A 16,316-nucleotide genomic window follows, 5' to 3' on the forward strand; every position below is an offset into this window, starting at 1 on the left:
AATCAGGCTACCAGTAAGTTCTCCGTCTCAGCAAGAAGCAGTGTCATTCCCTATCACTCATTGTCTTGTGACAGTCCTTGACCTATGGAGCTCACCTTCCCAGAGACTGCCTGGGGAAAAAAGATCACCGTGATTTTGATCTTGTGAAAGTTAAGAGGGTGTACCAGGGATCATTTCCATAGTCTACCTATTTTTAGATATAAAAAACAGAACAAAACAAAACTCCTAAGATTTTAAAGACATTTAACCAGAACAGGTATGGCGTATAATAATCCCAATAGTCTCTAGAATCAAAAACCTAGTCATCACATTGTAGTTACTAGACTCCCCCCCATTTTCACATCCCCCACAACATACCCCATTACAGCCACTGTCCATCAGCATAGTAAGATGGTATAGATTCACTACTTGTCTTCTCAGTGCTATCCTGCCTTTCCCGTGCCCCCCCCCCTTATGTTACGTGTGCTAACTGCAATGCCCCTTATTCCCCTTATCCCTCCCTTCCCACGCACTGTCCCCAGTCCCTTTCCCTTTGGTAACTGTTAGTACATTCTTGGGAAACCTGAGCATAAGATTGTATATCGATGATACCTTAATCAAAAAAACGTCACTTAACTCCTTTGAGCCTCAATTCAACCTATACAAGAGGGGGAGTAATATCTACTTACATGAGAGGATTTTTGTGAGAATTAGTGAATGAAATATATAAAATGGCTATTGACAGGTAGGAATCAATACTAGTTGATTTTTATTTTCTTTTTTCCCTTCTTCAGAGCATAACTTTATTGTTTTTAGCTAAAGTTCAGTGTAAAGATGATAGGTCAGTGAACATAATGTGATTTTGGAAGAATTTATACATTTATACAAGGGGGCTGAAAATGTACATTTTAGATTTAATCTAAAAAATCAGATACTTCATCGTTTCAATCTAATTTTAGTTTCTAAAGGAGCTCTGCATTTTAATGTAGGTCAAACAAAAATGAAACATTTGAAAAGTTATAAACATGCCTGTGTGGAATGACCATCCCACCCAGAAAATCCTTTCTCCTAATCTACTTCTAACAAAGTCTTAGTCGCATCTAGTGTTACATCTCTTAGGAAGTGTTTTCTGACTCCCTACTCACTGTTGATCTCTCCTTTTTACATGCACACTATGCTACCTGTCCCTTAAGATGCTAAAGATGAACTGCTATATAGAGTAGTTGTATTTTCTTTATTGTTCTCACTAGTAGTGAAGCTACTTGATACCAGAAAGAACTTATTTACTCATTTTTGTTCATCCTGCCTGATACTAATTCACACTGAATAATAAAGATTCTCTGAAAGGTTTCAAAAAACAAAAAAACAAAAAATCTAGTCATCACAATAGGAGTTGTTAATCATCAGAGAGTCATTAATCATACAGACATATTCCAGTCCCTACTGTTCCAGGCATAAGAGGCCTGCAATGCCAGGGCACCCTGAGAGTACTGGCTGTTCCTTAAGAGCATCAGCTGCCTCTCCTGTCCTGCCCAGGGGCTCAAGAACTGTGCAAACTCACTACTTTCTAGTTCCTCATGATGACAACCATATTACTTTCTGCACTGAGAAACCCATACCAGAAAGGTTTCCCCTAGGAACTGATATAGTAGGTGGAATGCTTTGAAAATATCAGGTAACTGTTTTACATGTCAGAAAAATCATAATCCTTAGAAAGATAAACCTCCAATTTTCTGGATATCTCATACATACCTTTCCTTCTACCTCCATAGCTTTGGCTTGTGATTTCTCCACCTTTGTTTTATCAATCATTGGATCTGAGAAGAAAGAGCCAGTAAGTAAAGCTCCCAATTCTTTTGTCTTTTCCTCTCACTACCTAAGCCCTTCAATACAAGCAAAGGGCAGTCTTCTGTCCCTTTGACTTTTTTATTATCCTTAACATTCTACACTACATAAAGAAATGGAACCTTCTGTTACATTCAACACTTAATTTCTGAGTGCCTGTTGTGGAGTAAGACCATCATGCTAGGTGGCATGGACAATGCCTACAAGTGACACTTGGGAAACGTGTCAGAATCAGGAACCACAGATAAAGCTGAAATCCCTTCAAAAGGTGGGGTGATGTGTGAGAAGGGAAGAAGTGTTAGGTTTATGTAGAAGTAAACTAAATGACTGTATGTTCCTAGCATAGACATTGGTTATCACCTAAAAATGGAAATACCTAGGACTAGAAAGCTATTTTCCCTGGAATTATCACTGGAAGATACAAAATGAAAGGTAGCAGCAGTGTTTTAAGGAAGCAGACAGAAGAATGTACTTACCAGTCGATCCCTCAATATCAACCTGGAGATACCTACACTTGAAGTCAGGATCAGCCCCATTCTTGGGCAGAACTATCTGAGAAGTACATTCTTCAATCAGCATATAGTATGGTGGTCTATGGAAGAAACAAAACAAGGTTATTAAGGAAAGAAACAAAATATTATTTTCAATAGTATTTAGGATTAGGAAAAGTTAACTGCTTTGATACTAGAGGGACCTGAGGAGAAGTGCTCTTGAAAAGACCTTTTCATAAAACCAACAGAAGTATTGCTGCCATGCTGAGAAACCCTCTCTTCCACACCATACCCCACCTACTTCAGATAATCAGAACTTCTTGCTGTCGGCCTTCCAGTGCAAACCCTTTCCTACCTAAAACTCAGGCCTGGTCCTTCCTGTGGTAGAGAAACACTGTTGCTGAATCCTTTTTTCCAGGCTCCCTGAAAGAATTCTAAACCACTCTCCCCTTCATGCTATCATCTGTTTCCCACTCACCATCCCCCCTGCCAAAAAAGGAGGATATTTTACCTTGTACAGGCTGCCTTCTCCCATAGAGATGCCTTTCACCTGGATTAAAGGGACAAATGACAACTCCCTTTGTATCTGTGACTAAAATGAACCTTAATACTTGTTGCTGTCTTTTCTTTCTTTCTTTTACAATCTTTGAATTTAAGGATTTTGCTCTCTCCATGCAGGCTCAACTTCAAAACTTCCTACAGGTATACCATCTTACCTGGACTCATAGTCATTTCAGACCAAAAGAAGGTGCTGCGAGATGGACAGGAAGTGTGGCTCTGCCTTTGAATCCTTCACGGTATTGAAGAGAATCTGAAAGACTTCACTGCAGTCAGTGGAAAAGGGGACATGGCTAAGGAAAGCATTTATTTAGTAACTATGAGACAAGTGAATTGCCTAACCTTAAGGAAAAGTAGCATAATGGTACTTTTAACAGCTGTTCCTCCTTTAAACATTGCCCAAAACCTTACGTTCTATAAAGATACAATTGGGGGTTGATTTTTCTGAGGCTAAGGGATCAGTGAGTTGGAAGATACTATGCAGGGAGACTACTTGGCTTTAAGATAAAGCAGTAGACAGAAACTAAAAGATAACTGCCTCAAAATCACTTGTGGCAAGTATCAGCAGGTAACCACGTGACTCCGTCAGTCTCAGGGATACATACAAGAAAGCAAATTACAACCACACACTCTGACTTGTATGTGTTCTCCAAAAATCAGCTCTACATCCTAGCATGCTAAACTATCATAGGATTACTCTTCCTAACTTCCCTGGTCCATGTTGAGGTAAATGAATCCAAGAGCAATCAGACACCAGCCTTACCTACCGGGAAGACACACAGGCTGATGCCCTGTTCTGAGTCATCACCCCTCTGCCATTCCAGACAGGGACCTGCAGCTGAATGTCTCCTCTGTCTTGAACCCAGGCAGTGAAAGGATATTCCATCTCCATCCGAGTATCATCCAACTGCCCCTTCAGGTCATAGGAATCTTCCTCCCCTTGCTCATCAAATACAGTCAGCTGCACTCTCACATCGTCATTTTCAATCTCTTGGAGGTCCTGTCAATGGCAAAAATGGAAGTCAGGGAACCCAGAAGTGTCTTTTGCTGGCTAGAAACCCAAGCCTTTCGACCTGGTTTTTAAATTGAAAACCAAAGCTGTCCCAGGGACTGGACTGCAAGAGCAGGAAGAACCAGTAAACCTCTCAGATGAAGCGTCACATCTCACCTGTAACACCTGCTGCTGCTCCCAGTGCATCAGTCCACTTCAGAGGGGAACTCACAAATCACGTTCTTCAGCCGGTGTGATGAGAGCATTGATCAGCTGCAGGCATCCCACCTAAAATAAGAAAATTTTAAAAGATGCACTACAAAACCTACGAGAATGACTTTCTGAGCAGTAAGGCCTGGCTTAAGCAAAGGCCTGGAGAGCTCAGAGGTCTAAATGAGTCCAAGGACTTGATGGGATGCTTTGTTCTAGGCCTTGGTTTTCTGAGCTTATGAAGAAAACAGTTCCTTATCTGCCCTCTTGGAGAGAGATAATAATTTTCCCTTCAGAAAAAATTCTAAAATATAAAATTTATAGTTGGGAGTCACTCCACGTGTTCTATTAAAAGGAAAAGTGAACTTAAATCTTTCTACCTTGAATGCTACTCTTGAACCCAGTTTCAGGGGATATACATGCCTTTGAGGGCAATGGAGGGCCCACTTTTTAACCCATCCAACAGTGGCTGGAAGCGTTCCATCTCATCCATCTTGGCTTTTTCTGTAATGGCCCCCAAAACCCTTTCATTCCTGTCCAGGAACAAGGAAAGGGAGAGAACCGTCCAGATACTCTGACAAGGTGAGGTCTACCAGACCAGACTCCACTGGGGCACAGACCAGTGCAGGAACAGAGCATCATCAGTGTTCTAGAATTCTCATTGTTCACATCACACAGCATGGGGACAAGAATCTGTTGAAAGGTAAGGACCATCTGAAAAATGAATTCCCTATACTCTGATTTATAGAAATCAAATTAAGACCCCTGCCCTATGAAGTATAATTTGGTAGAAATTTGGGAAGGACATTTAATAACACCAATTTATAATTCCTGCAACATTTGGCCTACTTCTAGAAACCTATCCAACATAAATGCATAAATGTGGAAGAACTCATTATGAGGATGTTCATTATGGCATCATTTGTAGTAGTAAATCTGTTCTTGTCACCTATTGCAGGCACCAGAATCTGCTAAAAAAATATTCTATCTAAAATTTTAGCAATGTGGGAATTGTTAAATAAATTATGGGACATATATACTATGGAATGAGAAACAGCCATGAAAGATAATAATGTAAATCTATAAGTAATGACATAGAAGGATGTCCAAGATTTACTGTTAAATAAAAAGAAAGTAGTTGAAAAGAATGAAAGATATGATTTAGCTTTTGTTAAACCAAGCGACAAAAATAAAAATCTATCCTATACATGAGCTTGGCTTTATAGGCATAGGCCATCTTCCCTTAGCCCCAAGATACCATCTTTTGGAGTGGTAGAAGATGTCTTAGAATCCAGGAAATGAAATATATTGGTCTGTCCTAGAAAAAGATCTAGGAAACTGTACCAAGACATTAACAATGGTTACCTATATGGAATAGAATTTGACAAAAGGATAAGGCTGTTAAATTTTACTACTTATTTCTACATTGTTTGAATTTTCTAAACAATGTTGTGTTACATCAGAATTAAAAAAAAAACAAGTAAAAAAGAAGCCCTTGTTCTAGACATTACAGACATTAATGGAGATCTAGGATATATCCGGCTATATACCTCTGATAACCAGTGGTAACTTGAGACAGCAACCATCACTTAATCTGTCTTAAACTTGAGCGTTCACATCTGGGAAGAAATATGGTCTTACCTAGTATTGAAGCCTGAGTGGACACCTAAGCAACCTAATTTTCCTCTAGACTACAGAAGACTTCTGGTAAAAAAGAGAATGGAGAGGAGAAATAATTCCAGTCACACACATGTCGTCTGGTGTCGGCAGGATACAAAGAGCAGAAAGCAGTTTGGCTGCATCAGTCCTCATGTTGGGAAGAGCAGCATCCATGGCTCTGACTGGCAGCAGGATTCCTTCTTCTGTCTCCAGCATGGTCTTGATTCCAAACTGGTAGGACAAGAACAGAGAAGGGAGACTTAAAGATGACAGCATCTACACCATGGGCAAGTGTAGGGACTGTTATGGGTTGAATGGTGTTCCCCAAAATTCATATGCTGAAGTCTAACAACCAGTACTTTAGAATGTGCCCTTATCTGTAAGTAGGGTTATTGGTAGATGTTATTAGTTAAGTCACAACAAGGTCATACTAGCCTAGCATGAACCCTAATACAGTATGACTGTTGTCCTTATAGAAAGTGATGCACACACAGGGAGGATGTCATATGAACATGAAGACAGAGACTGAGGGGCTGTACCCACAAGCCAAGGAACCCCAAAGACTGCCAGCAAGCCACCAGGAGCTAGGACAGAGGCATGGAACCTGCTTTCCCTCGCAGCCTTCAGAGGAAACCAATAATGCTAACACCTTGATCTCGGACTTCCAGCCTCCAGAACTGTGAGACAGTATTAAGACACACAGTGTGTAGCACTCTGTTACAGCAGCCCTCGCACACTAATCCAGGGATAGAAATCTTTTCCTATTACAGCTAAACAGAGATCAGCAGAGCAAAATGATTTTCTAGTACACACAACAGAATTCTATGTCTTCCAAAACCAAAAATCTTTGATTCTCAGGTTTTCTTTAATGCCACTCCTCACCATCCAATGGAGTATGTTAATTTTAACAAAATGAAAGTGAGGACGATAGATCTGCACTCAGGAACAAAAAAAAATTATGGGCTTCCTGGGTTTAATACTAGACATACAAAAAAGATGAAAAGACTCTACAGTAGGAACAGTCTGGAAAAGAAAAAGTAAGCAGAGAATAAAGTAAAACTTCAAAAAGAGTAACTACAGATCAGGAAATTGAAGAATTAGCAAATCAAAGTATAAAAAGAGGAAGAAAATCAAGCGTACCCGCTGAAACAGACATTAGAACTTGGAAAAAAGGTCCACAAAAGCAAGTATATGTGGCTATCAAACAATTACAGTACAAAAGGAATGCTAGAAGTTTTGAACTTCATATTCCTAGGTCCTTTTTGTAGTTTACCAGTAGAAAAAAAATGGGGTCACGATGAGGGTTGGAAAAGAATGCGAAAAATCTCTCACCTTATTATTCATAAAAGCTTCAAGCAATGAATGATCTGATGCTTGTTACGGCTGTCATAGCTTCTGCATGCAGAAGACATAATCAGTTAAGTACCTTTATTCTATATATCCCCTGCCCATTTGACTTTTCAATTTTGCAAACAAGGGTCTTAGGTATGTCCACAACTAGTAGCTGAGTTAATTCCAGCACACAGCACTTTGGCCTGAAACACTGGCAAAAAGAGGTAGCCGAAGAGGGATCCCCACCATCAAAGACATTTTGGTTAATCCTTTCAACAATCCAGTAACTTAGTAATACATTAAAATCTTCCCTTTAACTCCCTCTAGGCTCCTAAGTACTAGATAACATCCCATCTATTACTTACTAACTCACTACTTCAAAGGTTTCAAGTCTGTATATTCAGGAGGTATATAGGTCCTGTGTTTTGCTTTGGAAAGATCACAGGAAGGAGAAGCAACTTAGGCTTCAAGGTAGCCTAAGACTTCCCAAGGTATCCCCAGAATTATTCTAGCACTGAGGACTGTCATAAAGCTAGTCCCTAATTGATCAAGTATATTTTAAGGCTTTCAAATGAAATATGACCCAGATCAAATGACAAACACAGTCTGGACTAAATCAGACCCTCCTTCCAGACTAGATAAGAACCTGAGTTGGGAGACTCAATCTTACGTGGTATACAGGCTGTGTGATTCACTGTGAAATTTAAGTTCCTCCTCCCTCTCCTGTATCTACAATTATCATTCATCGTCTAGTCGCTCCCACAATAAACCCCATTCTCAGCTAAGAGCACTTCTAATCCATAACTTTATTTTAACCGCTATTTTTTCCTTTAGAGCAGAGTCAAGTCCCCTGCTATCCCTCACTGAGAAGATGTCAAAACTTGGAAATCCTCACCCAGCTGTCTCCTCCTTCTCATCATGGAGTCGTTTAAGGATGTCCAATAAGGAGGCCAGGCCCTCCCCACCGAATGTCTGCACCCAACTGTAGAGAACAGAGACAATGCAATACAAAATCAAATCAATAAACACTTATTTTCAAAACAAAGTTGATCCTGGCAACTATTTACTCCCAATTCAGAATATTCTCATACTTGCCTGACTCCTTTGCTCATCGATCACCACCAATAAACTCAATCCTTAGCCTCTTACTCCTATTACCACCTCGGAAGCTTTACCTGACAGGGTTGTTGTTAAGCGAGACATAAAGGGACTCCAAGCAGCTGAGCAGAGGCATATCCTGCACGCCTGACCTCAGCTCCTGAATGTACATCATGGCAGACCTAGAGCTCTCCTTTTGGTTCATGCCCTGGATGTGACCATAAAGAGAAATTGGTAAACACTGGGCCTAGTCATAAATTGGACTAGTATTAGTCAATACAGTTTAAATAATATCAGGGCAGACATATACATACCATCAAACTATGTGAGACTCAGAATTTCCCATCCCATTCCCCACATTCATGAAGACCAAATCAGGTAAAAAGTAACTCAAATGAGAGTAAAAAATGAGTAGGCTTATTTGACAGAATGAAATAGAGCTTATCTAGACATAAGATGTTCTACAAAACTGGCACAACAAACATGTCCAAGTAAAGGGCACAGTCCCCATGTCAAGGGTCCCTGCCCCGTGACTCACAGCCTTGGAGGTGTGCGAGTACTGGGACACCATCTCCCTTCCTGATGACGATGTCCTTTCCCTCAAAGGTTGCTGTTTCTCCTCATTCAGGTTCATATCCAGCTAGTAGAGAGAAAAAAAAGGAAAAAACAAATTCCTTACAAGTTTTCCAGTGTTTAATATTTAGTATACTTAGTGAAGAGTTGAACCTATTCAATGCTTTTTGAATAAATACACTTTCCTGATCCCTAGAAATTTAATCTATTACAGATGATGAAAACTCCTCAGGGATAAATATGGTTAACATTTTAGTATAAATATCTACAGACAGTTTTATACATACACACCATGGTTCATAACAAAAATGAACTCTCAATATAGATGAAAAATTTTTTTCGTATTATTGAAAGAAAAGCACACATTATTTTTTTTTTTATACTTAGGATGGAGTGTAACAATCTCTTTGGACTGAATCACTGGATGAGTGGTCCTATCCAGACACTAGCAAGAATCTGTAAGAAAATCAACACCAGCAAAATCTGTACCCCTCTAGGGCCTAAACACCCACTGTCCCTGGTTAAATCTGCTTCAGTACAAACTCCTTTCCCACGAGGGAAGAACTGGAAACTCTTTGCTAAAGCCCCTCAACAGACATAACCTGGACTGTGTTCTTGTACAACCCTCATGAGGTCCCGACCCCTGTGGCAATGTAGAGCCTACCTTTGGGTTGGCCAGAGTAGATAGTTTTGAAGCATTCACAACCATGGGTCTCAGCCCACCCTCACAAGTCCAGAATGTTATTTGAAAAGGGGAAAGATGGAGGAAAATTGATATATTCTATTTCTTCTCAGTGTGTGTGTGTGTGTTGGGTTGTGAGGAGGACATTGCCTCCAAATAGCAATATTAATTTGATGTTTTTCTGACTTAATTTGTGGTCCTCTTTTCCTCCTTTTATTGATAAACTGAATACAGAGGTTGCAAAGCAGTGGCCCTCAGGTTGAGTTAGACAGAAAGGTAAAGTACGATTTGCTTGGCTCGAGCAACATTTTAAATTTGGGAGACTTCATATAAAAATACAGGTTTCTAGCATCAAGCAAAGCAATCATCAAATTTCAGAATGTGAGAAACTCTAGAGGTCAGTTTCTGTGGCAAATTATATAGCAACAGCTATAAAGGGATAAAAGAGAGGGAGGAAAACCTGTGTGATTAAACAAAACTTAAGAGAATATACAATGGATCTTATCTGGAATTGTGATATGAATAAATTGTTTTTATAAAAAAATGACCTTCTAGGGTGGAGCCAAGATGGCAGCGTGAGTAGAGCAGTGGAAATCTCCTCCCAAAACCACATATATTTATGAAAATATAACAAAGACAACTCTTCCTAGAATAGAGACCAGAGGACACAGGACAACATCCAGACCACATCCACACCTGCAAGAACCCAGCACCTCACAAAGGGGGTAAGATACAAGCCCCGGCCCAGCAGGACATGAGCATCCCTTCACCAGGCTCCCAGTGGGAGGAGAGGAGTCAGAACAGGGAGGGAGAAGGAGCCCAGTACTGCTGAACACCCAGCCCCAGCCATCCAGACCAGAGTGCAGACACAGTGCATGCGTGGGGTCCTGGATACTAGGGAAACAAGACAGCAAGACCGGTGAGTGGGTCCATGAGGCTGGTGCTGGAGAACAAAGAAAAGCAAGCAGCTTTTTTTTTTTTTTGAGCGAGTGCTTTTTGGAAGTCTTAAAGGGACAGGGACCCCAATAATAGGGAAACAGGGCAGGAAGACCAGTGAGCGGGTCCCTGAGGACAAAGAAAAGTGAATGGTGTTTTTTTTTAAATTATTTATTTAATTTTTGTTTTGTTTTGTTTTTTTTGTTTTCATGAGTGCTTGTTGGAAGTCTTAAAGGGACAGGGTGGGACATTTAGTCCAGAGGCAGGGAATCTGGGGATCTCTGGGCACTTTAACCCTCTGGGCAGCAGGGAGCATAGAGGCCACTCATGGAGATAAATAGCCTCCCGGCCATTCCCCCTCCAACATGGCTCCACCATTTTGGAGCAGTGGCCCGAGACAGGCCATGCTCACAGCAACAGTGGAGATAAACTTCACAGCAGTTGGCAGGAATCAGAAGCACTATCTGCGCGCAGCAGCCCAGCACAAGCCATTAGAGGTTGCTGTTCTCCCAGGAGAGGAAGGCCACAAACCAAAGCTTCCTTCAAGCCATCACTCATCCCAGCTGTGCAAACTATTTCTATCACCATGAAAAGGCAAAATTACAGGCAAACCAAGATCACAGAGACAACACCAGAGAAGGAGACAGACCTAACCAGTCTTGCTGAAAAAGAATTCAAAATAAAAATCATAAACATACTGACGGAGATGCAGAGAAATACGCAAGAGTAATGGGATGAAGTCCAGAAGGAGATCACAGATGCCAGGAAGGAGATTACAGAAGTGAAACAAACTCTAGAAGGATTTATAAGCAGAATGGATAAGATGCAAGAGGCAATTGATGGAATAGAAATCAGATAACAGTAATGCATAGAAGCTGACATGGAGAGAGATAAAAGGATCTTCAGGAATGAAACAATATGAAGAGAACTGTGTGACCAATCCAAAAGGAACAATATCCATATGATAGGGGTAACAGAAGAAGAAGAGAGAGAAAAAGGGATAGAAAGTGTCTTTGAAGAAATAATTGCTGAAAACTTCAAAAAAAATGGGGGAGGAAATAATCGAACAGACCACAGAAATACACAGAACTCCCAACAGAAAGGACCCAAGGAGCACAACACAAAGACACATAATAATTAAAATGGCAAAGATCAAGGACAAGGAAAGAGTTTTAAAGGCAGCTAGAGAGAAAAAGGTCACCTATAAAGGAAAACACATCAGGCTATCATCAGACTTCTCGACAGAAACCTTATAGGCCAGAAAGGAGTGGCATGATATATTTAATGCAATGAAACAAAAGGGCCTTGAACCAAGGATACTGTATCCAGCACGATGTTTATTGAAATAGATGGCAGGATTAAACAATTACCAGACAAGCAAAAGCTGAGGGAATTTGCCTCCCACAAACCACCTCTACAGAGCATCTTACAGGGACTGCTCTAGATGGAAGCACTCCTAAAAACAGCACAGAACAAAACACCCAACATATGAAGAATGGAGGAGAAGGAATAAGAAGGGAGAGAAGAAAAGAATCTCCAGACAGTGTATATAACAGCTCAATAAGCGAGCTAAGTTAGGCAGTAAGATACTAAAGAGGCTAACCTTGAACCTTTGGTAACCACAAATTTAAAGGCTGCAATGAAAATACGTACAAAGCTTTCAATAGTCACCCTAAATGTAAATGGACTGAATGCACCAATCAAAAGACACAGAGTAATAGAATGGATAAAAAAGTAAGACCCATCTATATGCTGCTTACAAGAAACTCACCTCAAACCTAAAGACATGCACAGACTAAAAGTCAAGGAGTGGAAAAAGATATTTCAGGCAAACAACATCAAGAAGAAAGCAAGGGTTGCAGTGCTAATATCAGACAAAATAGACTTCAAAACAAAGAAAGTAACAAGAGATAAAGAAGGACACTACATAATGATAAAGGGCTCAGTCCAACAAGAAAATATAACCATTCTAAATATATATGCACCCAACACAGGAGCACCAGTATATGTGAAACAAATACTAATAGAACTAAAGGGGGAAATAGACTGCAATGCATTCATTTTAGGAGACTTCAACACACTACTCACCCCAAAGGATAGATCCACTGGGCAGAAAATAAGTAAGGACATGGAGGCACTGAAAAACACAGTAGAACAGATGGACCTAATAGACATCTATAGAACTCTACATCCAAAAGCAACAGGGTATACATTCTTCTCAAGTGCACATGGAACATTCTCCAGAATAGACCACATAGTAGTTCACAAAAAGAGCCTCAGTAAATTGCAAAATACTGAAATTCTACCAACCAATCTTTCAGACCACAAAGGTATAAAACTAGAAATAAATTCTACAAAACAAACAAAAAGGCTCACAAACACATGGAGGCTTAACAACATGCTCCTAAATAATCAATGAACAAATTAAAATAGAGATCAAGGAATATATGGAAATAAATGACAACAACAACACAAAGCCCCAACTTCTGTGGGACACGGCAAAAGCAGTCTTAAGAGGAAAGTATATAGCGATCCAGGCACACTTGAAGAAGGAAGAACAATCCCAAATGAATAGTCTAACATCACAATTATCAAAACTGGAAAAAGAAGAACAAATGAGGCCTAAAGTCAGCAGAAGGAGGGACATAATAAAGATCAGAGAAGAAATAAAAAAATTGAGAAGAATATAACAATAGCAAAAATCAATGAAACCAAGAGCTGGTTCTTTGAGAAAGTAAACAAAATATATAGGCCCCTAGCCAAACTTATTAAGAGAAAAAGAGAATCAACACAAATCAACAGAATCAGAAATGAGAACAGAAAAATCACAACAGATGCCACAGAAATACAAACAATTATTAAAGACTACTATGAAAGGAGGCAGAGCCAACATCGCGGCGTTAGTAGGACAGTGGGAATCTCCTCCCAAAAACATATATATTTTTGAAAATACAACAAATAAAACTAATCCTAAAAGAGAGACCAGAAGACAGAGGACAACAGCCAGACTACATCCACACTCGTGAGAGCCCAGCGCCTGGTGAAAGGGGTAAGATACAAGGCCGAGTGGGACCCGAGCACCCCTCACCCCAGCTCCAGGTGGGAGGAGAGAGGGCTGAGCAGGAGGGAGAAGGAGCCCAGGACTGCTGAACACCCAGCCCCAGCTATCCAGACCAGAGCTGCTGGCTAAGTGTGCTGGGATGACTTTGTCCAGCTATGGGGTCCCTGTCTCTTTAAGACTTGCAGAAAGCACTTGCTTTTCTTTTGTCTCAGGTGCACCAGTTGCAGGGACCTGTCCACAGGTTTTGCTTTTCTGTTTCTCTAATATCCAGCACCCCATGCACCTGGTGTCTGCACTCCGGGTGAGGATTTCTAGAGCTGGTTGTTTAGCAGTCCTGGGCTTTCACTTCCTCCTTGTTCTGACTCCTTTCTTCCCACCGGGTTCTGGGGTGGGGAAGCATTTGGGTCCTGCCTGGCCGTGGCTTGTATCTTACCCCCTTCATGTGATGTTGAGTTCTCACAGATGTAGATGTAGCCTGGCTGTTGTACCGCATCCACTGGTGTCTCTTTTGTGAATAGTTGTATTTATTGTATTTTCATAAATATATATGTTTTGGGGAGGAGATTTCCTTTGAACTACTCATGCAGCCATCTTCCACTAATACATTTATCTTTAGTTTTATGGAGGTATAATTGACATGAGTAATAAAGTCACATGAGTAAAATGTGCAGTTTGTGTTTTGACATATGAATGTGCTTGTGAAACCATCCCCACAATTGAGACATCAGGCAGAGGCTTCCTTTGTCACTCTCTCAGGTCTCCCTCACTCCCCCAGCCCTACTCCCCCTCAGGCAGCCACTCATCTATTTTTGTCCTGATAGATTAATCTGCATTTTCTCCAGGTTCACATAAATGAACTGTATTCTTTTCTTGCACAGCTTCTTTTATTCAACATAATTATTTCGATATGCATTCAACTTTATTTATATTCAATAATTTGTTCCTTTTTATCCTATAATTTATTGAACAATTATATTGAATAATTTGTTTTATTAAATAATTTTATTGAAAAATAGTCCATGGTATGGATATGCCATAATTTATTTATTCACCTGTTGACCACATTTAGATTTTTTCCGAGTTTTTGACTATTGCAAATAAAGTTGAGATGAACATTTCTTATGTATGCATATTTATATTTGTATATGTTTTTATTTATTTTAAGTTAAATACCCGAGGAGTGGAGTGGTTGAATCACATGGAAAGCATGTATTTAACACTCTAAGAAAATGTCAGGCTGTTTTTCAGAGCTTTTGTAGCCTTTTCCACCCCCAAAATACAAATCTGAACAGCTGTTAACTGTTAATTTAAAAAAGAGTAACAAAAATGAAAGTTTTGGTTTTACCTTCACTTGTTCTTTTTCTTCAGTGTTCTCCAAGTTTCTGACCTATGTAATTTTTTTTTTTCCCCTCTAATGAACTTTTAATGTATCATGCTAGGTACAATTATAGGAAGAAAAATAAAGAAAGAAATCCTCAAATTGGTTTGTCCCCCAAATCCCCTTATTTCTTCTGCACTTTTAAATGAACATTTCATAGGGTACAGAGTTCTGGGTCAGTGTTTTTTATTTTCCTTCTGATATTTCAGTTATCTCATTCCACTCTCTTCCTGATCACATTATTTCTGAAGAGAAGCAGATGTAATTGTTTTCTTTGCTTTGTAGGTAAGGAGCCCTTTCCCCTGGTTGTTCTCAGGACTTGTTCTTTATCCTTGAATTTCTATAATTTGAAAATGGTATGCCCAAATGCAATGATTTTGGCATTTGTTCTATGTGGTATTCTCTGAGGTTCCTGGATCTGTGATATGGAACTGGCATTAATTGGGGAAATTCTCAGTCTCTTTTCAAATATTTCTTTTTTCTCTTTCTCTTTCTTCTCCTTTCATATTATGCTACATCTATTGTAACATAATGTATTATTTACATCTATTATAGTTACCATACTGTCTTTGAGTATCATATTTTTTTTGTGTGTCTGTTCTATTTGTTTTTGGAAGTTTCTATCAATATATCATCTAGCTCAGAGATTTTTCCCTGTGCTGTGTCCATCCTACTAATAAGCTCATTACAGACATTTGTCTTTCAGTTACAGTGTCTTTGATCTGTAATTTTTTCCTCTTGAGATTTTCATCTGTCTGAGATTACACTGCCCATCTCTTCTTGCATGTCATCTATTTTATCCATTAGAACCCATAATGATTTTGAGTTCCTGATCATATAATTCCAACATCCCAGGTCTGGGTCGCATGGTTTCTCTGACTTTTCAGATTGTTTACTTTTCTTCTTTTTTTCCCTATCTTTTATAATGCTGTGCATTTTTTTTTCCTTGACTGCTGGACATATTGTACTGGATAGAGGACTTGATGGGCATCGTCATCTGCTATAGTTGCTTCCTCGGTGTGTGTGTGGGAGGAAGTTTCTACCTAGCCTTTCTACTCTTCTTTTTCCTCATATTTATTTAAATGTTGTCAACATCCAACAATGGTTGCTGTTTCTATATCCATCACCATCTGTATATACATATGCTATATCTATGTATATCTATACACAAACCTGGATATCTATGGTTATATCTATGTCACTCTGAGATCCGGTGGTCTTTGTGCCTTGCTTTTTACTGTCATGTCCTTTTTTCTTCAGCCTTATTGAGGTAAGGCTGGCAAATAAAAATTGAATGAATTGTGTATAGAATGTAATGTTTATATATATATATGTGTGTGTTGTGAAATTATTACAAAAATCATACTAACATTTCCATCGCCTCATATAGTTACCACTTATTTGTGTATGGTTATATTGAAGTACTAACTTCAGAAAAATTTTAAGTATATAATCCAGTATTGTTAACTGTAAACCTTATGTTGCACAACAGATTACTAAAGAAATCATCTCGAATAATTAGA

At 39.5% G+C, this 16,316-nt stretch overlaps 1 protein-coding gene across 1 annotated transcript in view; it reads right to left on the minus strand.

Annotated features, from left to right (window-relative positions):
• LOC108399530 (protein diaphanous homolog 1-like) overlaps positions 1-16,316 on the minus strand; it is a 67,329-nt gene that overhangs the window by 40,648 nt on the left and 10,365 nt on the right. Inside the window, 13 exon segments of the mRNA XM_073221419.1 lie at positions 1,732-1,796; positions 2,301-2,416; positions 3,032-3,148; positions 3,755-3,873; positions 4,042-4,152; positions 4,475-4,607; positions 5,825-5,964; positions 7,066-7,082; positions 7,085-7,128; positions 7,961-8,047; positions 8,241-8,371; positions 8,702-8,803; positions 9,187-9,314. Of these exon segments, the coding sequence (XP_073077520.1) occupies positions 1,732-1,796; positions 2,301-2,416; positions 3,032-3,148; positions 3,755-3,873; positions 4,042-4,152; positions 4,475-4,607; positions 5,825-5,964; positions 7,066-7,082; positions 7,085-7,128; positions 7,961-8,047; positions 8,241-8,371; positions 8,702-8,803; positions 9,187-9,314 (1,310 nt within the window).

The sequence above is a fragment of the Manis javanica genome, chromosome 14 (genome assembly GCF_040802235.1).
Source record: "Manis javanica isolate MJ-LG chromosome 14, MJ_LKY, whole genome shotgun sequence".
Lineage (NCBI taxonomy): Eukaryota > Metazoa > Chordata > Mammalia > Pholidota > Manidae > Manis > Manis javanica.